Source organism: Lampris incognitus, chromosome 11 (assembly GCF_029633865.1).
Source record: "Lampris incognitus isolate fLamInc1 chromosome 11, fLamInc1.hap2, whole genome shotgun sequence".
Classification (NCBI taxonomy): Eukaryota; Metazoa; Chordata; class Actinopteri; order Lampriformes; family Lampridae; genus Lampris; species Lampris incognitus.
Genome location: NC_079221.1, coordinates 36,038,571 through 36,061,840, shown reverse-complemented (window position 1 = coordinate 36,061,840; position 23,270 = coordinate 36,038,571). Strand labels below are relative to the sequence as shown.

Sequence of the window (23,270 nt, the reverse complement as noted above, 5' to 3'; positions counted from 1 at the left end):
CACCACAGATGTGATGTTTGCTTTGAGAATGTTGATGGAGAAGTATAGAGAAGGCCAGAAGGAGTTACATTGTGTCTTTGTAGATTTAGAGAAAGCATATGACAGGGTCCTGAGAGAGGAGGTGTGGTACTGTATGAGGATGTCATGAGTGGCAGATAAGTATGTAGGAGTGTTGCAGGATATGTATGAGGACAATGGTGAGGTGTGCTGTTGGGATGACAGATGGGTTCAAGGTGGAGGTGGGATTACATCAAGGATCGGCTCTGAGCCCTTTCTTGTTTGCAATGGTGATGGACAGGTTGACGGACAAGATCAGGCAGGAGTCTCCATGGACGATGATGTTCGCAGATGACATTTTAATCTGTTGCAAGAGGAGAACCTGGAAAGGTGGAGGTATGCACTAGAGAGAAGAGGAATGAAAGTCAGTAGAAGCAAAACGGAATACATATGTGTGAATGAAGTGGAGGTCAGCGGAATGGTGAGGATGCAAGAAGTAGAGGTGACAAAGATGGATGAGTCTAAATATTTGGGGTCAACTGTTCAACATAATGGGGAGTGCAGAAGAGAGGTGAAGAAGAGAGTGCAGAGGGTGGAGTGGGCGGGGAAGAGGAGGATGGAGTCAGGAGTGATTTGTGACAAAAGGGTACCAGCAAGAGTGAAGAGGAAGGTTTACAAGATAGTAGTGAGACCAGCTATGTTATATGGTTTGGAGACAATGGCACAGACCAAAAGACAGGAGGCGGCAGAATTGAAAATGCTAAGATTTTCATTGGGAGTGGCGAAGAAGGACAGGATTAGGAACAAGTATATTAGCAGGACAGCTCAGGTTGGACGGTTTGGAGACAAAGTAAGAGAGGCAAGATTGAGATGGTTTGGACATGTGTGGAGGAGAGATGCTGGTTATGTTGGGAGAAGGATGCTGAATATGGAGCTGCCAGGCAAGAGGAAATGAGGAAGGCCAAAGAGGAGGTTTATAGATGTGGTGAGAGAGGACATGCAGGTGGCTGGCGTGACAGAGGAAGATGCAGAGGACAAGGAGAGATGGAAATGGATGATCCCCTGTGGCTATCCCTAACGGGAGCAGCCAAAAATATTAGTAGTAGTAGTAGTAGTAGTAGTATTGGTAGTAGTAGTAGTAGTAGTTCAGCCACACACACACCAGTTACTAGATGACCCGCTCCATCTCCGATCCACTATTGCGCTTTCGTAGTTAGCAGAGGCATTGATGTGCATCAGAGAGACAGAGAGATTTAGATAAAAATGAGTGTTAACTTCTGTGATTAGTTTGGTGTACTGTAGTTATGCACACATCTGATTGTTTTTTGTTTTGTTTTGTTTTTTTTGCATCAAATACTTTTTTGAGAAAAGTGTCTTTGAGAAAAGAGTTGTAATGTCAAAGTCATATGGCTTTTGAATAAAGTTTATGCACATATGCTGGCTTTAGATGCTAAATGTTATCTGATATGGTTGTGTTAATGGTTGTGTTAATGGTTGTGGTTGTGGAATATGTAACCCATGGTGCCATATTCCCCCCAAATATTCTCATGTGGAATTTGGGGATGGTTGGAGCGATTACCTGACCAAACATTTTGTTCAGCAGCTGCCACTGCTTGAATGGCATGAATGAATGAGAAACTGTTACTCAAATGTTTTCTGTCATTTGAAAATAAACACCTAATGCAACCTAGAACCTAGAAAAAGTTTTACTTGTGCAGTGCTTTCTCTTATTATTTTAATTATTTTGGTGATAATCCCCTTGACAGTTGGCAATGCCAATATTAAATCTGTGGATAATTTTTGACACTAATGCTTGAAATAACTTCAGTGAGAGACATAGATAGAGAGTAGTGGATGTTTTTATTAACAGCCACATTTCTGTACATGTTAAACATTTGATTGACATTTAGTAGCAAGAGTCCACAATACGCCTCATGCTCATGAACTTCATGCCACTCATGCTCATCTCCCTGAAGTTCCTGTACTCTCCGGGCCTCAGGTACATCATCCTGCCTCTGTACTGGGGCTGCTCATACAGTAGCCAGTGGCCTTCCAACACCTGGCTGGACTGGCAGTCGGACATGCGGAAACGGTCCATGATGTTGTCGCAGTCATCCACCAGCTCCATCATCTGACCACCGAAGTTCTCCCTCTCGTAGATCTTCATCCTGAACTGTCCTCTGTGCTGCAATACAGTACAATGCAAGAGTTAATTCCCTGACAAATGTGTACATGGCAGGAGGTAGTTGTACTGGGAGAAGGATGCCATGAGAAGAGTTCCCTGTAGATTACAATTCACTGTGTTATTATGCTTACCATGGGGATCATGCGGCAAGACCTGATGCAATCTCTCATGCCCATCATGCTCATGTAGTCATTATACTCTCCCTTCCTCATGAAGAACTGGTTTCCCATGAAGTTGGTGCGGTCATAGACCATGAAGCAGCCGCTCTCCACCCTGCAGGACTGGCACCTGCTCAGGAAGGCGGACATGTCGGGGCAGTCGCTCATGCACTCATAGGAGCGCCCCTGGAAGTTCTTGTCCTCGTAGAAGATGATCTAAAAAAGAAAGAAAGAAAGAAAGAATGAAAACAGCATATCTAAAACAGTTGTTTTTTCCATTTAGAAATATCTCAAATCTCAGTAAGAAAGACACAGTGTGACAGACAGATAGCAATAAAAGAATTAAGCGATATTGTATAAAGCAAGTTTAACTTCTGTATACCATGAAACATTTTTTTTAAAAATACCTTGCCCATCATGTTGTTGGTTGATGTGTTGCCACTAGTAGCCCTGAACTGCCTTCCTACCTGAGTTAACCCTTTCCTTTTATACCTGACCAAGCCTAAAGAATCCGTGCCCCCCCCCCTCCCGCTGTGAGAACCCCCTTACTCAGCAACATACTACAGAGGCCAATAGAGTGCTGAGGTTACATCCACATTTCCAGGGGCTGTGTACCTCATAGTATTTAGACAAGGCTTTGTTATTCATTTCAGAAAGGACTTTCTATAGTGTTGATGATATTTGAATTTGCTGTAACATATAATGTAATTACATATAGTTATAGTACATATCATAGGGTACATAAAACTGATTAATTTTAGCCTTTCTCTGTTCCCCTGAAAGGAACACATTTATATATATATATATATATATATATATATATATATATATATATATATATATATATATATATATATATATATACATACGTATATATATGTATATATATATATATATACGTATATACACACACACACACACACACACACACACACACACACATATATATATATATATATATATATATATATATATATACGCATATCCATTCCTAAATAGTTAACATACAAAAATATTGCTTTGAATGGCACGTCATAGTTTCTGCCTTAAAATTGAGTGGAAATTACCAGAATGGTCAAAACCTCATTAAAACATGTGAAAATCTTTCTGCTGGGCATTAACAGCAAACATGGCTTTTTCTAGTACTGTATATGCTGTAACACACCAGTTGCTACAAATGATCACCTACCATAATTTATATCACATTGTAAATGTAAGGAATAAATAAAAAGTGGGCTTTAGAGTAGTGGTGCCTTTGGCTAAATATGTTTAACATTAACAAAATTTAAAATACTACTATTTTTCACATTAAATGCCTGCTGACAGACACATATCTCTCACCATTGTTCTAACAATATTTATGAAGATGATGATGATGAAAATGAAATAGTAACCAGTGTGTTTTGATGAAAATTGATTTGATACTGTATATTCACTGATTAATTTACTTCAAACCATAAGCTGTTCTCTGGATCAAACCATCGAACTGACATGATAAAAGTAGAATAACATCAATTTGAGTTTATTTGTTTCTCCCTGAATCTCAGATACAGTTTCATTTTACATTTCCAGAGATGTAGTTATAGTAAACAACAGTGGACAGCACCCCCTTTCATTACACCCTTGATTTGGATGAGAGAAAACAAACAATATAAACTTCAGAAATAGCACTGAGAGGAGGGAGCCCTATAACAGGATAGATATGCACACAAAAGGCACCAATTGGGCAGAGCAGACAAAGTGGTAATAGATTTGGAAATACAAAATATATTATGAAAGCACTTCAATTGCTTTACTTCACTTCGTGATAATGTAATAATGCAAAAAACAAGTGGACTCTGGGAAAGCCCTGTATGCAGCAGCTCATTCATCATCTTCCCCATACATCGCCTTAAGCTAATGCTGTATAAAAAAATGAGAATCAGAATCAGAATCATGTTTATTGGTCATGTAGGTTTGCACATACATGGAATTTGACTCCGGATTCGTGGCTCTCTCAGTGTACTTAACACAGAATAACAACGCTACAACACAATAATCTTCAGATATATACACAAGTATTGACTTATACAGGCGAGATAAGAGGTTGCAGATAAAATTGCAGTTACGTTTGTCTAAGCATAAAGTGGAGGCAGAATCAACATAAGAATTCTGATAGTTGATGAAAGTTAATGGTACAGATCATGCTAAATAACAGCATTACCCCCCCCCCTTGTCTATCAATTATTGAGATTAATCCATATTTTGTACAGAAAATTGTAGCATATTTGGATTTTCCAAAGTCATAACTTGGTATATGACATAAAGATAATTCCCTAATTTGCTGAAGCTTTCCTTTCTTTGCTGACTCTCAAGTAGCTAGCAAGTTGGCTGAGACCAAAAAGGTCCAGTAAGGACAATGCTTATTCATTTAGAAAATAAGTATCGAAGTATCTCACTAAACCAATTCCCTTTACATGGCCAAGTTTGAGGAGTAAGAAGTTGGTCCACCACAAGAAAGGCATAAAGCGGGGTGTCTGGGTAGCATAGCGGTCTATTCTGTTGCCTACCAACATGGGGATCTCGGTTCGAATCCCCGTGTTACCTCCAGCTTGGTTGGGCGTCCCTACAGAAATAATTGTCTGTCTGTGGGTGGGAAGCTGGATGTGGGTATATGTCCTGGTCGCTGTACTAACGCCTTCTCTGGTCGGTCAGGGCGCCTGTTCGGGGAGGAATAGTGTGACCCTCCCACGCACTACGTCCCCCTGGTGCAACTCCTCACTGTCAGGTGAAAAGCGGCAGCTGGCTACTCCACATGTATCAGAGGAGGCATGTGGTAGTCTGCAGCCCTCCCCAGATCGGCAGAGGGGGTGGAGCAGTGGCTGGGACAGCTCGGAAGGGTGGGGTAATTTGCCAGAGACAACTGGGGAGAAAAAAAGGGGGGGGGGGGTCCACCAAAAAAAAAGAAAAAGAAAGAAAGGCATAAAGCCACAAAGATCAATGTTTTGTTAAATTAGATGACACTTACAGTGACTCTGGTAAATGCATTGGTGTTTGACCGCCCCAAAGTACAGAGATCATTTCAAAATGAAACAGCTGCCATCTGATATTGGGGTTATTATCCATTGGTAATGGTCTTCCATGAACTTGGTTTGCTCTAGCTGGATGTTAGCAACAAGTTTAATACTTAAAACTGGACATTAACCATTCTTTCGCATTCATTATTGGTTGTTATGGCTGTTATTGTATGTACCCATGGTGATGGGGTGTATTTAGGAAGTGGCCTGCAAGCCAAGTATAGGAGTGGTTCATTTCTGGACAGTAGCTAAAGTTGTAAGTAACCTATTTCTGTTTGCTTGCTGTGAAACTGGGAGCAGAGTTATCGTGTTGGCCTGTGTCATTAGGCACAATGAAAGGCCAATGTGCCTGCATCTGAAGACGTTCTCTGGTCCTCTGCTCATCCCTTACCAACAACAAACTTGTCATGCACACCCTGTAAAACTGATGTTCCCAGAGATACAGCGCTTTTCAGTTTGTTAAATGAAAGGTCCCTTGCTAATGTTGTCTTGTCAAATTTTCATGTTCACAGTAACATGCATAGGCCAGGATGGTGATGCTGTTCCAATGAAGGTAACACCTCCAAACTTTGAGCATTCAATAGTCTATGCTTTCATGTCTGGAAGTGATGGTGGTGGTTACAGGATAATTTATATGGATAATTAAAAATGTTGTTGTGCAGCTCTGGGTGAGTTGAATTTCTTTTTTTTAATCCTTCATTTTCCATATGAATTGGTAAACTCTCTTATCTACCCATTCCAACTTGCAGACCCCCAATCAGCCATATAACACCTAAGATAAACTCTTTGGTAATTCAAGTCTTTTTTTATTGTTATGCCTGACATCCATGTTTGTTTTATAATGAACTTCCTTGCACCAGAATACCTGAGTATGACTGAATGATTTAGCAGCACTTGCTGGACCTTGTTATGAAACAAGGTCCAACAAGTGTTAAAAACATGTAGACTCTTTTCTTCAATCTGCCATCAAACTGGTATACCATGTTACCTAATGGTACAATGTATATGTCCTATACATTTAATAATCCCATGCAACAGAAATTGTTGACCTAATATTTCCAAGGTCAATATGTTGATAAAGTAAAGCAACCATTAACAATACATTTTGTCAGAAACTGTTTTAATCATTTGTAACTTGTTTATACATATTCTAGACAAGTGTTTTTACATGGAGTCCATGATACGCTTCATGCTCATGAACCTTGTGCCTCCCATGCCCATCTCCCTGAAGCTCCTGTACTCGCCAGGCTTCATGTACATCATCTTTCCTCTGTAATGGGGCTGCTCGTACATCAGCCAGTGGCCGTCCAACACCTGGCAGGACTGGCACTCGGCCATGTGGAAACGCTCCATGATGTTGTCGCAGTTCTCCATCAGCTCATGCATCTGACCACCAAAGTTCTCCCTCTCGTAGATCTTCATCCTGAACTGTCCTCTGTGCTGTTTGGAGGAAAGTAGAAGGTGTTTAGCATTGAGGTAAAGGTCAAAGTACATTAAACTGAAATTATTTTTTCAAGTGATTTATAGAGTGCATTACTTATCCTACCATGGGGATCATGCGGCAGGACCTGATGCAATCTCTCATGCCCATCATGCTCATGGAGTCAGAGTACTCTCCCCTCCTCATGAAGAACTGGTTTCCCATAAAGTTGGGGCGGTCGTAGACCATGAAGCAGCCGCTCTCCACCCTGCAGGACTGACACCTGCTCAGGAAGGAGGACATGTCAGAGCAGTCGCTACTGGTCTCATAGGAGCGACCCTGGAAGTTCTTGTCCTCGTAGAAGATGATCTGTAATTAAGGGGATGACAAAATTATACATGACAAATGAGGGTCTAAGGCCAATAATGACATCACCATTAATCAATTTCACATGTCTTCAGATTAATCCAGAATTTAAAAATACAGTATAAAGTTAAAGTAATTACCTTGCCCATGGCCATTTTGGTGGTTTTTAGTCCTACAGAACTGTGTCACTGCTACACTGCTGCTGGTTCTGTTTTAACCCTTACTTTTATACATGACCAAACCGATAGACTTTGTAGCCCCCATTGTGTAAACCCCTGACCCAGCAACATGGTATAGAGGCCTATACAGTGCTGAAGGGTGTTTGTCACATTTCCATGTGACTGGATACCCTGGAAGACTTTAGAATGGATTTTTGCATAGGGAAGTCAATACAATGAGCATCCTTTTGAAGATACAATACACTGTACCAGACAATAATCTCTATTTGCATATTTCAAGCAGTGTATGACTTTCTGTGTGACACGCTGGTATCCATATGTGTGATCATGGTAGTAAAGAGCAATCATTTTCAACAGATAATAAATTATGTTATGCTATAAAATGTGTCTTTCCAGCTCTTTGCTCATTCTTTAACAACTGCATGATTACTGTGTATAATTAATGATAAAAAATATTGACAGGTTGGGGTAATTTTTTAGCAGTTTCATGTAGAAACAAATATTACATAACAGGCATATATTGTAGATAAAGATATCATCGATAAAGTAATTACAATGATCAGAAATAAATCATTTTAATCTAATTATGTACTGATTATTATGGATGAAAATATTTTACTGTCTAACTATTAATGAAATAAAGCAAAACATCTAAAAAAAAATCTATTCCCAGATATCAGTCTGGTTAATCAGTCAAATTGTTCCATCGTTGAATCATTTGAACTCAGTTTACTCAGAATGCGGTATCAATTATGATAATTAGTATTATTAAAATTCTATAATAAATGCCATGTCATTTGTACTCAGAAAATTGTCACAAGATGTTGATAACAGAACTTGAAGATTTTTTGTAATCATCACCAAAGGTAAGAGTACTTACTGATTACACTATTTGCAATTTAATAGTACAAGTATGTTTTACAACTATGAGGACTGGATTTAAGTTATTTTTCTATGTTTTGTCTTTCGTTTTTCGCTTGTGGTCTTTTTTACACAATACAAGAAAGAAATACATTTTTTTTCATGATGATTAACAGTGGTAGTTAGAGTGATGATGATGATGATTATGATGATGATGAAATATGAGGAGGTGGAGGGAATTGATCACCCATCAGTTTTTTTTAATTTGACTTATTAACAATGTTGATATGGTACATTCACAACCCCCCCCCCCAAAAAAAACCCCATAAAAATCTTTCAATTGAGAGGAAAATGGGGGGGGGGGGGAGAAATCAACTTAAACATACCTACACATAGCTTAGCATATACCATGTTTGTGCTAAACTGTGCGGCAGTGTGGGCTATATGGATAGTGTAAGAGAGGGATACAGACCAGGGGTAGCCTATGAAAGAGGGGCTGGATTTAGTGTCGACCAGTGTAGGATATGAACCCTGGTTTTGGAGCAAGCTCGTGGAGGGATTTAAAAATTAGCAAAACATTACCCGAACATCGCTGACTTGTAACTTTAAACTTTTGTGGCCCTTTTAGGAAGGCTGGAGAGGGATTAAACATTTAGTGAGGTGAGCTTCTCTCTATATATCTGCATCAATCATTGAAACCGCTGGTTTGTGTTGTCCTTGTCCGAGAAAGTTATAACCCATCCACATGTTCGCATATCAAAAAAATCAACTGCAATGTTACAATGCTACAATTTCATTTAGCAAATTCTTTTATCCAAAGCGACGTATACATCTGAGAGTTATTATAACACAAGCAAGAATCTAGTCAGGAGACAACAATGAAAGTAAGGGCCAAAAAACTAGGTTCAAGTTTGATAGGACATAGGTGTCAAAAGGCAGTGCACAAAGGCAATGTATATGGTGCATTGAAGCGGGGTTTGTTTTGTATTTTTATTAATACCATCAGGTGTGGAGATGTTCGTAAAAGAGCTGGGTGTTTAGCTTCTTCTTAAAGTTGGAAAGGGACTCAGTGGGTCGAATGGAGTTTGTCAACTCGTTCCACCACCGGGGAACTACAGAAGAGAAGAGTCTGGCTAGTGATTTAGGGCCCCATTGTGGCACAAGTGCCAGGCACCTTTCACTGGAAGAGCATAGTGAGCAGGACTGAGTATAGACCTGAATGAGGGAGTTCAGGTAGACAGGAGCAGTTTTACTACTACTCCTACTACTACTCCTACTACTACTACTAGTGAAAGTATCAGCAAGGTCATCCAGTGTAACTGAGATATTCACCTGGGTGTTATCTGTCCAACAGAGAAAGCCATTATTGTCCTTGCTGATTATTATTGCGAAGGAAATTACAGACACTAAACAGTAAGGGTCCTGAAATTGAACGCTGTGGCACACCACATATAATGGAGACCAGCAAAGCGCAACTGGTTAAGCATGAGATAAACCAATATAAAATGGTGTCTAGTGGGCCTACCCACTTTTACAGTCTGTGAAAAAGCATTCCATGGTGAACTGTATCAAAAAAGTTTTTCCTTGTGAACATTAATTTTACATTAATGTTACATTTTACAATTGATTTAACAATGTTATCTACAGTAGTTGTTAGTATCACATATGTTATGGAACTTGATCGGAATTTCTCAAATATGATATTATTTTTTAAATGGCGTTGATATTAAACTGTAGCTAGTGAGAGTGCCTGAGCTATCATGTGTTGCTTTTCAGAAGTGGGCACTCGATAGCAGTTTTAACGATAGATGGAAAATATTCTGCTGGGAGTTATTGAAAAAAAAACAAAAAACAAAAAACGATGTGGTTGGGGAATGTAACCAGCTAAGGACTTTAGACTGCTCATTATTTTGCTCAAAAATTCTCCATCAATAGCAGTACACATCTATGGTTGAGATGAATCAATTACCTGTCAGGGTTTGAACCTTATGTTTGATATCTTATCATGCTAAAAAATTTACACTTACATAAATAAAGTCAACTTTCCTTGGACTGATTTTAATTTAATGAGATTTACTAAGCATTCATCATATTGTAACGTGCATGGATAAGAAGACACGCTGGCCATTGGCTCGCGAGTCTGACCCTTTAGTCGAGCGGTTAGCGATGTCCCGTGCGGTGCGGGCGATACGGGTTCGCTTCCCGACCGCGGCAGTTCCTGTGGTTGCGTTGTCTGGAACGGGTGGGCAGACGTGATTTTGACCTGATAATTTGATGATAATAATCTGATGATTTGAAATATGTGTGATGATCAGATGGAACAGCATGTCTTAGTTAGTTAGTTACCTTCTTTGAGCTCATACACAAGAAGGGTTGTTTTACCTTAAATTGTGCATGAAAAATTAATTTCCTGTATAAATGTGTGATCAGCAACGTGGGGGTGTAATTCTTCTTTGCAAAGACCGAAAGGAGTAAAATGGTGATACAGAGGATGAAAAACTGAAATCCACAGACAGAGGGACTATATTTTAAAAAAAAGTTATAAATCAGAAGGTATGCTATTTCTGTGATGGTACAATGACTTAAAAGCGATATCTCTAATTTATTTGTTTGTTTTTTTTTTGTTAGAAGAATGCGATGCTGTACCCTTATCACTTTTGACATGTTCACCTTATAGGTCAGCTGTTGCAGACAGCAGACAGTATGCATCTAAGCAAATGATACTTAATTGGATTCTGGTGACCATACAGTGTCAGTTAAAAGAAATCTTGTCTAATTTTGAAGTCAATGTGATATTTAAATTGCCTTCTTTAGCCACTCTTTTAAACAGAGGTCTAGCCACCTATTTTTCTCCCAACAACCAACTACTCTATCAAATACTGCTAATTTTCTCTGTATTGTGCATTAATGATCTCTGTTACTTGTGAGTTCATTTTAGCTTTGTATCTGTAACGATTCGTAAAAAGCTTTTCAAATAATGTTGTTTTTTTTCTGTCTTTGGACCTCTGTTCTCCATCTGTTTTGATGCATGCTCAATAATACAGGTAAGAAAATCAAAGAAGGTTGAATCAACCTTCTTTGATCTAATCTCCAGCTTTTCTATTCAGCTTTCTTCTATGACAGTAACTCTTTGAAAATGTGGAAAAATAATGAGGGAGGCAAGAAACAATATCTCAGAGATGATCAAAATATCAAGAAAGTTTTACTATTATAATCTCTTTTAGCCACACTGACTTCGGTACCCTCATAATGCGTAAACATCTATTCATGGGTAAGCGAATCAAATTTTAATTGCTCTTTTAACTATTTTTTGATGTTTCAGTTGTGCACCTCATTTTTCAAACTCGTCTCTCATTTGAACCCTGAATTTTTACCCCTTGATCTCGTTCAGTAAATAAATTGCAACACACCAGAGTTTAGGATGTTATGTCAACCTTTATTGCAGCTTAATTACAGAATTAGCACATGTCAGTGATACGCCTCATGCTCATGAGCCTCATGTTGCTCATGCCCATCTCCCTGAGGTTCCTGTACTCTCCGGGCCTCAGGTAGATCATCCTGCCTCTGAATTGGGGCTGCTCGTACAGGAGCCAGTGGCCTTCCATCACCTGGCAGGACTGGCAGTCAGACATGCGGAAACGCTCCATGATGTTTTCGCAGTCATCCATCAGCTCGTGCATCTGACCAGAGAAGTTCTCCCTCTCAAAGATCTTCATCCTGAACTGTCCTCTGTGCTGTTAGAGGAAATAAAATCACAGTTAGATTTCACTTTGAAAAACAGTGCTTGCAGAATGAAATCATTTTAATATCCAGAGCCTTTACTTATTTTAGGAGAATGCTAATACATACCATGGGGATCATACGGCAAGACCTGATACCCCCGCTCAATCCCATCATGCTCATGGAGTCAGAGTATTCTCCCCTCCTCATGAAGAACTGGTTTCCCATGAAGTTGGGGCGGTCATAGACCATGAAGCAGCCACTCTCCACCCTGCAGGACTGGCACCTGCTCAGGTAGGAGGTCAGCTCGGGACAGTCGCTGCTGGTCTCATAGGAACGACCCTGGAAGTTCCTCTCCTCGTAAAAGATGATCTGAAGATAATCATAACATTTTTGTTTTAATTAAAGCAGGTGATATACAGAATATCAGGCTGTATTAATCAGTTTATACCATTATATCTAAGAAATAGCTTCAATATTTCTTACCCTGCCCATGTTGCTGGTGGTGGTGGTGGTTTCTCAGATCTTTCAGAGAACTGCTGGTGAACTGAACTGATACCCTGACTGTTTCAACCCCTTACTTTTATACCTGACCAGTGACGAAAACTGTGTCCACACGCCCTCATTGTTCAAATCCCTGACCCAGCAACATGCTATAGAAGCACACAGAGGGTCGAGGTGCTTAGTCACATTGCAACAGGCTCAGGTCCCCTCAAAGACCCTCTGAATAGAATTTTCCTTTTGCAAGAATAGAGTTTAGGCTGCTTGGCAGTTTTCAAATATTTCAAAGAGAGGGTCACTGGAAGCATCACAGTACTATTCTGTTAATTAGTGGGTAAGCGGAAAGCCCCAGGCTGCACACTTTTGTTACTGTGCCTGTAGCCTTATTACACAGGTATTCTATACTTTTTTTTTTACGACAGCTTCTACTTTATGTTTAATAAGAGCCTTTTGGAGATTTTGAGGGGTAAATTGAACATAAAATGTTTTAACATAAACTCACTAGATATGTTTAAACTATTTAGTACCTCTATTGCTCTAATACCCATGTCAACATACAATAGACACTGTTTTATATTTAGAATTTGAAGTCCTTGTGTGTGGCCAGCCTGTAAAAGTTACATCTGCCTGTAAATACACCAGTTTTGATCAAGGAGGATATGGAACCCCACCCCAAAAAAAAAACTTTTTTTTACACATTATACATTTACTTTTTGTACTTATGCAGTATTGATTCAGCATTTCAACAAACTGCTGAATTCAATAGCTGAATTCAATATTTGAATTCAAGTAAATAATTGGTATGATGATAATGATGATGAAGAGTAAGTGAGCATTGATTTTCAGCCTGTGTCCATTGCCATTTAGAAAAAGCTGAAAAAAGGGGTGTAGATGTAGAGGGGGAGTGATGGTGGTGTGTTAGATTGAAGGTGGTAGATTTGTAGTTGAACGTCTCGCCAGCATATCGCCTTTCTACTTGCTTCGTATTTCAATGGTCTAACATGCTGGATGCCACAAATGTCACCTGTGTCGCATGAGTCTTGGTGTCTTTTATGAATCTGCATCAAATACACAATTCATAAGGGGTTCATAGTAACATTCATTTTCTCCTGGATGTGAGGAAAAGCTGACATCTTCTGTGATGTGTCTCATATTTTGTTAAATTTATCATAAGGGCAATAGGTTGTACCATCCTAGAACCATTCTAACATGTTTTACACTAAGAAAATGGTCCCACATTCCTCACAAGTTCACTGGAGTCGCTTGTTCTCTTTCAAGGCCTACATTTTCCAACCTGCTACAGACATTTGAACGAAAACACGGATAGTCACGGGTTTACCTCGCTAAAACCTTTGGGTACCACCGTTCCTGTAACACATTTATGATTCAGCCAGCTTCAGATGAAAGCCACTATTCTAATTTCAGTTTGCATTCAGGCACGAGCCACACTAACATGTACCCTGGCACTGCCAAATGGTGGAAGCTAAACAGATATGGGCTTGGCTAGTAATTGGATGGAAGACCTCCTGGGAAAACTGAGTTGCTGCTGGAAGAGGTGTTGTTGAGCCAGAAGGGGGCAGTCTTCCCTCTGGTCCTAAAAACATTTTAAAAATCCCAGTGCAGCGCGGGGGACACTGTGCTGTAGGAGATACCATCCTTCGTATGAGACGTTAAACGGAGGTCTTGACTCACTGAGGTTATTAAAGATCCCATGGCACTTATTGCAAAGAGTAAGGGGTCTCCCAGTGTCCTGGCAAGATTCCCAACCTGGCCCTCTCCATCTGGGCACCTAACCATCCTCCCATGTAATTGGCTCAACGATTCCCCCCTCTACCTCGAGCTGTGTGGTGCATCACCCAGGTGGGTGCTACACATTGGTGATGGTTGAGGTGAGTTACCCCCTTCACTGTGAAGCGCTTTGGGTGTCTAGATAAAATACCATATAAATGTAAATGTAAGATGTATATTATTATTATTCTTTATTATTAATATTTTTTCTTTTACATCAGGAATCAGGAACAATTTATTGTAATTTCTTAGACGTACTTGCATACAAAAAGAAATGAAATTTCGTGTCCCCCAGCCTACAGCAGTGTAACACAAAAAACACACATCCACAATTTCCCCAAAAACGACACCAGCAAAAACGTAAAAAAACAGAGAAGAAAGCAAAAAAAAAAAACAAACCCCAAAACCAAACTAAAAACCAAACCAAAAACAAACAGTTTTTGCAACGCAGTCCAAAACAACAACAACAACAAAAAAATTCCTCTGACTGCGTTTACATGGTGATGTTGGTCACGTGGCTCAGGTGCTGGGCGGTTCTGGTGGCGCCTGGACACTGCTTGGCGTCCTCCTCATCATATCCTTCATATATTTTATAATTCCATTATAATTCTGTTATCCTCTTTCAATGTCGTATTGTGTAAATCGTGTAAACACAACATCCATTGACATCTGTCTATCCTGGGAGAGAGATCCCTCCTCTGTTGCTCTCCCTGTTTTTTCTCCCTGTTAAATGTGTTTTTTTAGGGAGTTGTTCTTTATCCGATGCGAGGGTCTAAGGACAGGGTGTCGTGTTGCTGTAAAGCCCCTTGAGGCAAATTTGTGATATTGGGCTATACAAATAAAATTTACTTGATTTGACTTATTATATCGCTTAAGTTGCTGGCTGCTTGTGTTATTGTTTTGTTTTGTTTTTGCTGCCTCCAAGTAGCTCCGATATGCGAAAAACAGCATTTTAGTTTGTAGCCAAACATGTTATTTACCAATTCATATGTAAATTATTAATGCATTTGTTGTCTGAGTTACCCCTTTCTTGGTGTTCCAAGTGTTATTAAATTATGAGAATAAAAAGTTAGCTGAACATTATCTGAAACCGAGAATTCACAGACAATAATGATGAGCTTCTTGTCCATTTCCGTTTTAGCGGGAACTGGGGAGTAGGAGCCAAAATTCGGTCAGTTGTTTCATCCTGGGTAGGTAAGGAGTGAAATGCATGCATCTCTTTTGCTGTTTACTACTACTTTATTTACTATTCAGCATTTCTCCGTCTTTTACAGGTCTCCGTCCACCCATAAAGCCCAATCACTACCGGTGTCTTGTGTTATTACGCTCATAGAAAACGAGTTTCCCAAATTGCTTCATGTCTGAATGCGCCTTTACTGCCTTTACTGCACTACTGCAGTAAACTTCTTTCTTTCTTTCTTTCTTTCTTTCTTTATTTCTTTCAGTGGCTAACTTATCTTTATGTAGTAGTTTCTTTTCTTTTTTATTTAATAGGTTTTTATGTACAGTAAGAGCACAGCATGATAGATAAATGGATTGTAACGTGCATGGATAAATAGACTTACAAGCCCTTGGCTAACGGATTGGACCCTTTAGTCGACTGGTTAACTTAGTCGCCGGAGACACGGGTTCGCGTCCTGGCTGCGGCAGTTACCGAGCTGCACCCCAAATTTGCTACAGCGTGTTCTCTTGGCGTTTACATGATCTTATTTATATATATATATATATATATATATATATATATATATATATTTATAATAATTTTATTTTGGTGATTTTGGAAACATTTCAAATAGAGATAAGGTTTATCTTTCAGCTTGTCGAAACTACTCTCCTAGGTTTGCCTATATAAACTATTTCATTTAGTACATTGCATTATACAATGGCATTTTTTAAATAATATTAGGGCTGTGGTAAAAAAACTAACCTCGCTATTCAAATCTGTGTCAATGAAGTCATCAGGAAAGCTTGTTTGCCCTTATCTAACCCAGTGTGGTCTGTCAGTTATTAGATGTCAGTCCATCTTCCCTTATGCTCAGACCCTGTTTCACATTACTAATACGTATTTTTTTAAAAACTCCAATTTGGTCTTTTGGCACTTTTTATTTATTTATTTTTTATATATTTTTTACATTATATATAATATATAATATTATATAATATATATAATTATTTAAGCTAATTTTGTTAATCATCTATGGTGTTTTTTCATTTGATAGTATTGTTTCACACATCAGTGTATATTGTATTTAACAAATAAAAGTATGTAAAAGCCACCTAAAACCACCTCCAAGAGTCCAGTTGGAAGAATGAACACATTGAAACTACATCATGTATACTATATATTGTATAGTATCGCCTTAAACTGAGACTGTTTGAGTAACTTGATCAATGTAATTGCTTTAGATTGAACCGAACTTTTATAAAAGAGCAAATGTACTCATATTAAGACTTTTGTACTCATATGAAAAAATCCTAATTGAATAAAATAAGGAGAACAATTTATTTTGTATAGAGTTATTCGACAGTTCAATGTTAGATATTAGGCAACATAAGTGTTTTAAAAGATTTATCCTATAGGGTGAATGTTTTTGGGCCTTGTTAGTCATGTGTGACTAAAACCAAAATCTAATTTCCTTATGCACAGTTTTTGAATATATCAACAGCCAGCAAACCATACAATTCCTCTTTAAGAAAAAACACAACTCAGTCTTTTAGTTAAGTAACAGTTGAAAATTTTATTTGTTATGTTCCCCAATTTCCTCTACAGAGGTGTGAATGGTCAGCCAGAAACTCAGCACATGTCAGTAACGCGCCTGATGCTCATGATCCTCATGGTCACAGAGCCCACTTCCATGCCCATGCTCATCTCCTTGAGGTTCTTGTACTCTCCAGGCCTCACGTAGATCATCCTGCCTCTGTACTGGGGCTGCTCGTACAGCAGCCAGTGGCCTTCCATCACCTGGCAGGACTGGCAGTCAGACATGCGGAAACGGTCCATGATGTTTTCACAGTCATCCATAAGCTCGTGCATCTGACCGCTGAAGTTCTCCCTCTCGTAGATCTTTATTCTGAACTGTCCTCTGTGCTGTTTGGAGGTAAATAAGTGGTTGTTAGCACTGAGGTTAGAGCTGAAGTATGTTACATTGCAGTTATTTTTTTCCCAGTATTTGATACAGTGCAGCACTTATCCTACCATGGGGATCATGCGACAGGACCTGATGCAATCTCTCAATCCGATCATGCTCATGGAGTCAGAGTACTCTCCCCTCCTCATGAAGAACTGGTTTCCCATGAAGTTGGGACGGTCGTAGACCATGAAGCAGCCGCTCTCCACCCTGCAGGACTGGCACCTGCTCAGGAAAGAGGACAGCTCAGGGCAGTCGCTGCTGGTCTCATAGGAGCGACCCTGGAAGTTCTTGTCCTCGTAGAAGATGATCTGAAAATACAAAGCCTTATCAGTGAAATTTACAATAAACAAAGATCTAAATTCTTACTGATTATTCGTGTTGTACACAAGTATATTGTGTAGAATGTCATTTAGGTGAAGGCTTTGTAGCTTGACAGAGGAAAAAGTTAAACGTAAAACACTTGTTCCTACCCTGCCCATGTTTGCTGATCTGGTTTGGTTCTTCCTCAGAACTGATTCGTTACTGCTCTGAGCTCCTGTTTGCTTTAACCCTTACTTTTATAGTTGGTCATGGCCAAAGAGCTTGTAGGGCTGCTATTGTTCAAAGCCCTGACCCAGCAACATGACACAAGAGGCCTACTGAGCAATGAGGACGTTAAATGGTTATTATCTAGCTTTGTATACATTTCTATGCATATTGTTGTCATGCATAAAAAGGAAAATGGAAGCTTCTAAATATACTACACGTGACAAAATCGCTCTCTTTTATACTTTGTAAATTTCTCAAAATGAAGGAAAGTGTTTTGCTTTTAGATGTCCTAAAGTTATGATTCTGGGGGGGGGGGGGAATCAAAATTCCTAAAGGTATGATTTATTTTCACTCAAACTAAAATAAATACATTACCAACAAGTTATTTTACTGTCAGCCAACACAAATGTAATGTGGTGCTGTGATATAGAGCATGGTCATTTATAAAATGATAGTTTTATCTCTAAGAACAGACAAATACACTCATTATATATATATATATATCTATATATATATATCTATATATATATACACACACATACACACACACACACACACTGTATATATATATATACAGTATATATACACTGTGTGTGTGTGTGTGTGTGTGTGTGAGTGTATATATACACTCACTGGCCACTTTATTAGGTACACCTTGCTAGTACCGGGTTGGACCCCCTTTTGCCTTCAGAACTGCCTTAATCCTTCGTGACATAGATTCAACAAGGTACTGGAAACATTCCTCAGAGAGTTTGGTCCATACTGACATGATAGCATCACGCAGTTGCTGCAGGTTTGTCGGCTGCACATCCATGATGCGAATCTCCCGGTCCACCACATCCCAAAGGTGCTCTATTGGATTGAGATCTGGTGACTGTGTGGAGGCCATTTGATTACAGTGAACTCATTGTCATGTTCAAGAAACCAGTCTGAGATGATTCGAGCTTTATGACATGGCGCGTTATCCTGCTGGAAGTAGCCATCAGAAGATGGGAACACTGTGGTCATAAAGGGATGGACATGGTCAGCAACAATACTCAGGTAGGCTGTGGCGTTGACACGATGCTCAATTGGTACTAAGGGGCCCAAAGTGTGCCAAGAAAATATCCCCCACACCATTACACCACCACCATCAGCCTGAACCGTTGATACAAGGCAGGATGGATCCATGCTTTCATGTTGTTGACGCCAAATTCTGACCCTACCATCCGAATGTCGCAGCAGAAATCGAGACTCATTAGACCAGGCAATGTTTTTCCAATCTTCTATTGTCCAATTTTGGTGAGCCTGTGCGAATTGTAGCCTCAGTTTCCTGTTCTTAGCTGACAGGAGTGGCACCCGGTGTGGTCTTCTGCTGCTGTAGCCCATCTGCCTCAAGGTTCGACGTGTTGTGCGTTCAGAGATGCTCTTCTGCATACCTCGGTTGTAATGAGTGGTTATTTGAGTTACTGTTGCCTTTCTGTCAGCTCGAACCAGTCTGGCCATTCTCCTCTGACCTCTGGCATCAACAAGGCATTTTCGCCCACAGAACTGCCGCTCACTGGATATTTTCTCTTTTTCGGACCATTCTCTGTAAACCCTAGAGATGGTTGTGCGTGAAAATCCCAGTAGATCAGCAGTTTCTGAAATACTCAGACCAGCCCGTCTGGCACCAACAACCATGCCACGTTCAAAGTCACTTAAATCACCTTTCTTCCCCATTCTGATGCTCGGTTTGAACTGCAGCAGATCGTCTTGACCATGTCTACATGCCTAAATGCATTGAGTTGCTGCCATGTGATTGGCTGATTAGAAATTTGCGTTAATGAGCAGTTGGACAGGTGTGCCTAATAAAGCGGCCGGTGAGTGTATACACACACACACACACACTGTATATATACTGTGTATATATATACATATATTAATATAAAATTAACACAAATGATATTGTGGAGTTAGAAAACAACGAGACAGGAGACGTGAGAGCAGACGTAGTCGAGGTAGTTTACTAGCTCCAACTTAGCATGTCATACATTCGACAACGACACTGCACTGACTGTGAACCGGAAGCGGAAGTGCATTATTTGACCCCTCGCCTCTTCCCTTAAAGGTACACCGTCCTCTTAGGTGAATGTCTCTCGATATATAGATGTGGGTCACCACACAGGCCCCCCCAGAATTCACCTACACAAAACAATGCAAAACAGCAAAAGTGCAAGTCATGAACATAAAAATAGACTCTACAACAGAACAGTCAATGACATAGTGCAAAGTCACGGGGAAAACAGGTGACGAGTCGGGGGGCGGACCCTGCGGCCATAACGGCTGCGCTTCACAGGAGGGGAAACAGATGGGGCCGAAACCCGGGCCATAGGCGGGGCCGAAGCAGGAACAGAGGCAGGTGCCGGGGCCGACCTAGGAGGGCGCCCCCGCCGCGGGGGTAGGGCCAATTGCATTGGCTCCCCAATGTCCAAGTGAGCGGGCTTGAGACGGTCTATAGCGACCCGCTCCGGCCTGCCCCCCATGTCCACCACAAAGTTCTTATCCCCCGCCTCCAGGACGCGGAGGGGCCCGTCGTATGGGGGCTGCAGCGGGGACCGATGGCTGTCATGCCTAATGAAGACGTACCTCGCCGATGGCAGATCCTTGGGGACGTAGGACCGGGGGAGGCAGTGTTGAGACATCGGAACGGGAGCGAAGGCACCGGCAGCGCTCCGGGACGCACTGAGGTGAGAGGCGGCCGACCAGGGAGCCGTAGCATCCGGAAGAAACTCCCCTGGAACCCGCAGGGGCTGGCCATACACCAGCTCAGCGGAGGAGGTCTGGAGGTCTTCCTTCGGGGCCGAACGCAGGCCGAGCATGACCCACGGGAGCCGGTCCATCCAGTCGCAGCCAGTGAGGCTTGCCCGCAGAGCGGCTTTCATGTCCCGATGGAACCGCTCACAAAGTCCGTTGCTCTGCGGGTTGTACGCCGTAGTGCGGTGGATCTTCACCCCCAGGTGCTCAGCGACCGCCGTCCAGAGCTCCGAGGTAAACTGGGAGCCCCGGTCGCTCGTGATGTCACCAGGCGTGCCGAAACGGGCCACCCAGCAGCCGATGAACGCCTGTGCTACCTCTGCTGCCGTCGTGGAGGACAAGGGAATAGCCTCTGGCCACCTGGTGGCCCTGTCCACAATAGTGAGGAGGAACGTATAACCACGGGAGGGGGGCAGGGGACCCACCAGGTCAACATTGGCGTGGTCAAACCGCCTCTCTGGAACCACAAACGGCGCCAAAGGGGCCTTGGTATGGCGGTGCACCTTGGCACGCCACACACGAGCCGGCCCAGGCTCTAACATCCTTACGGAGCCCAGGCCAAACGAACTTGACGCTCACCAGCTTGGTCGAGGCCTTCACAGTAGCGGCGTAAATGCTAGCGTTAGCAATAGCCATGTTGTTAGCACCGGCGTCGGGAGCGGGTACCGCGGCAGCATTATTCCCGGCGTCGTCGTTGTCAGACATACTCGTATTAGTAGTTCGATCACGTCGGGGTCACCAATGTGGAGTTAGAAAACAACGAGACAGGAGACGTGAGAGCAGACGTAGTCGAGGTAGTTTACTAGCTCCAACTTAGTATGTCATACATTAGACAACGACACTGCACTGACTGTGAACCGGAAGCGGAAGTGCATTATTTGACCCCTCGCCTCTTCCCTTAAAGGTACACCGTCCTCTTAGGTGAATGTCTCTCGATATATAGATGTGGGTCACCACAATATATCTTTTTGAGGTCTGAAACAGTGCAAAATTTGAGGCGAGATCAGTTATTTGTAGAGCAAGGCCTTAAGGTATGATATTGTGGCGGACACTAGGGGCTATGCTTCTCACCCATCAGGACTGCGAGCTGGGGGCGTGGTTTACGTTCCCGGGCTCGCCGGTGCAGGGTTGTTCCTGCCGCAGTTGGTTTTTGGAGTTGAGAAATAAACATCAAACTCGCCTTGGTCTCCTGTGTTTTTCCTCATTCCTGCCACATTGGTGACCCCGAATTGAACATGTTTGGAACAGAAGATGAGTGTGAATCCACTTCGGCCACGCCGCCCCAACTCTCACAGCCGGCCGTTCTCGCCGCGGCTGTGAAACTCCCAGAGTTCTGGCAGAGCGACCCGGCCTCGTGGTTCCAGCATGTCGACGCGCTGTTCCACCTGCGTGGAATCTCCGCGGACGACTCCAGATACTATTTGGTCGTCGCTGCGCTGGACCAGCAGTCCACACGCCGGGCCACGCAGCTGTTGCGCGCCCCTCCGCAACACGATAAATACGTCGCCCTCAAATATCTTCTGCTCCGGAGGTACAGCCTATCTACCGCAGAGAGGGCAGATAGAATCCTTTCCCTATCCGGTTTGGGCGACGGGACGGCTGTGGATCTCATGGACAATATGCTGTCGCTGCTAGGCTCAGACGGAGGTGGGTTCCTTTTCCCGCACGTTTTCCTGCGTCAGCTCCCGTCTCCTGTGCGCGCGGCTTTGGCTAACTCCCCGTGTCTGGCCGCTGGTGACTGCCGAGGTTTGGCTGAGGAGGCCGATCGGGTCCTGCTGGCTACCAGACGGTTCTCTGTGCAGAGTATGGCATCGGAGCCTCTGCAGCCGACGCCGGAGGACGCGGACCCGGCAGTGGTGGCTGAAGTGACTGCCCGGAGACGGCGCGGGAGAGGTCTCTGTTTCTTCCACCAGCGAGGCGCTGCGTCCCTCCGTGCACGTTTGAGGCGGCGGGAAACTCCCGGGCCAGCGCTCAGTAGCAGCTGTGGGCGCTGGCGGACGTAGTGAGCTTCTCTTCATTAAGGACACGATGTCAGGAAGACGGTTTCTGGTGGACTCAGGCTCGCAAAAAAGCCTACTCCCTCCTGAAGTAATACTTGGGGTAGTATTGGTCGAGGATCAACGACCACACCGGGCTATAGAACTCAGGTTTAATCGTGGCTCAGTAGGCAGACGTAATAACCATACATGGTAGTGGTGTAACCATAATAACAGTCCGGGTAGTACATAACACCTAGTGTAGTTCCAGTGTATATACATGGCGTTATATCACTACACCTCATGCTAAGACAGACAGGTCGGCCGAAGGCGGCGGCCCACAGTTAAGTGCAGCTAACGGTTCGTCCATTGCGACGTTTGGCACAAGGTTGGTGACTGTTTGCTTCCACGGGCGCCATTTTGAGTGGGACTTTGTAGTGGCCGCCATTACTGTTCCTATTATCGGCGCGGATTTTCTGTGTCTTAATGGTCTGCTGGTTGATGTTGCAAACCGCCGTTTAATTGATGCTGTGTCTTTCGCCACTCTTCCGTGCGAGACAGGGGGAGCCGGGCCGTTAATACACGCTAACTTTTTAGCATTAGGGGATGTTTTTCAGCGTTTGCTGGCA

General features: G+C 42.2%; 4 protein-coding genes across 4 annotated transcripts; all 4 read right to left on the bottom strand.

The window, feature by feature from the left end:
* Positions 1-1,903: 1,903 nt before the first annotated feature.
* On the bottom strand, positions 1,904-2,783 carry LOC130121235 (gamma-crystallin M3-like). Its single transcript, XM_056290113.1, has 3 exons — positions 2,748-2,783; positions 2,314-2,556; positions 1,904-2,182 (listed from the first exon to the last, which is right to left on the bottom strand). The coding sequence occupies exons 1-3, from the start codon at positions 2,757-2,759 to the stop codon at positions 1,904-1,906; spliced, it is 534 nt and encodes a 177-aa protein (XP_056146088.1). The 5' UTR covers positions 2,760-2,783.
* Positions 2,784-6,560: 3,777 nt separating this feature from the next.
* LOC130121236 (gamma-crystallin M3-like) lies at positions 6,561-7,346 on the bottom strand. Its single transcript, XM_056290115.1, has 3 exons — positions 7,323-7,346; positions 6,943-7,185; positions 6,561-6,836 (listed from the first exon to the last, which is right to left on the bottom strand). The coding sequence occupies exons 1-3, from the start codon at positions 7,335-7,337 to the stop codon at positions 6,561-6,563; spliced, it is 534 nt and encodes a 177-aa protein (XP_056146090.1). The 5' UTR covers positions 7,338-7,346.
* A 4,334-nt stretch (positions 7,347-11,680) lies between these two features.
* LOC130121263 (gamma-crystallin M3-like) lies at positions 11,681-12,437 on the bottom strand. Its single transcript, XM_056290143.1, has 3 exons — positions 12,429-12,437; positions 12,072-12,314; positions 11,681-11,956 (listed from the first exon to the last, which is right to left on the bottom strand). The coding sequence occupies exons 1-3, from the start codon at positions 12,435-12,437 to the stop codon at positions 11,681-11,683; spliced, it is 528 nt and encodes a 175-aa protein (XP_056146118.1).
* A 4,555-nt stretch (positions 12,438-16,992) lies between these two features.
* On the bottom strand, positions 16,993-17,841 carry LOC130121261 (gamma-crystallin M3-like). Its single transcript, XM_056290142.1, has 3 exons — positions 17,833-17,841; positions 17,428-17,670; positions 16,993-17,319 (listed from the first exon to the last, which is right to left on the bottom strand). Exons 1-3 carry the CDS (start codon positions 17,839-17,841, stop codon positions 17,026-17,028), a joined length of 546 nt encoding a protein of 181 aa, XP_056146117.1. The 3' UTR covers positions 16,993-17,025.
* Between the last annotated feature and the right edge of the window lie 5,429 nt (positions 17,842-23,270).

Excerpts from the sequence above, each read along its gene's own strand:
- LOC130121235 (XM_056290113.1), bottom strand. Across the intron at positions 2,183-2,313 it reads CTTGCCGCATGATCCCCATG|CACAGAGGACAGTTCAGGAT; the intron begins GTAAGCATAATA and ends ACTGTATTGCAG.
- LOC130121236 (XM_056290115.1), bottom strand. Across the intron at positions 6,837-6,942 it reads CCTGCCGCATGATCCCCATG|CACAGAGGACAGTTCAGGAT; the intron begins GTAGGATAAGTA and ends TCCTCCAAACAG.
- LOC130121263 (XM_056290143.1), bottom strand. Across the intron at positions 11,957-12,071 it reads CTTGCCGTATGATCCCCATG|CACAGAGGACAGTTCAGGAT; the intron begins GTATGTATTAGC and ends TTCCTCTAACAG.
- LOC130121261 (XM_056290142.1), bottom strand. Across the intron at positions 17,320-17,427 it reads CCTGTCGCATGATCCCCATG|CACAGAGGACAGTTCAGAAT; the intron begins GTAGGATAAGTG and ends ACCTCCAAACAG.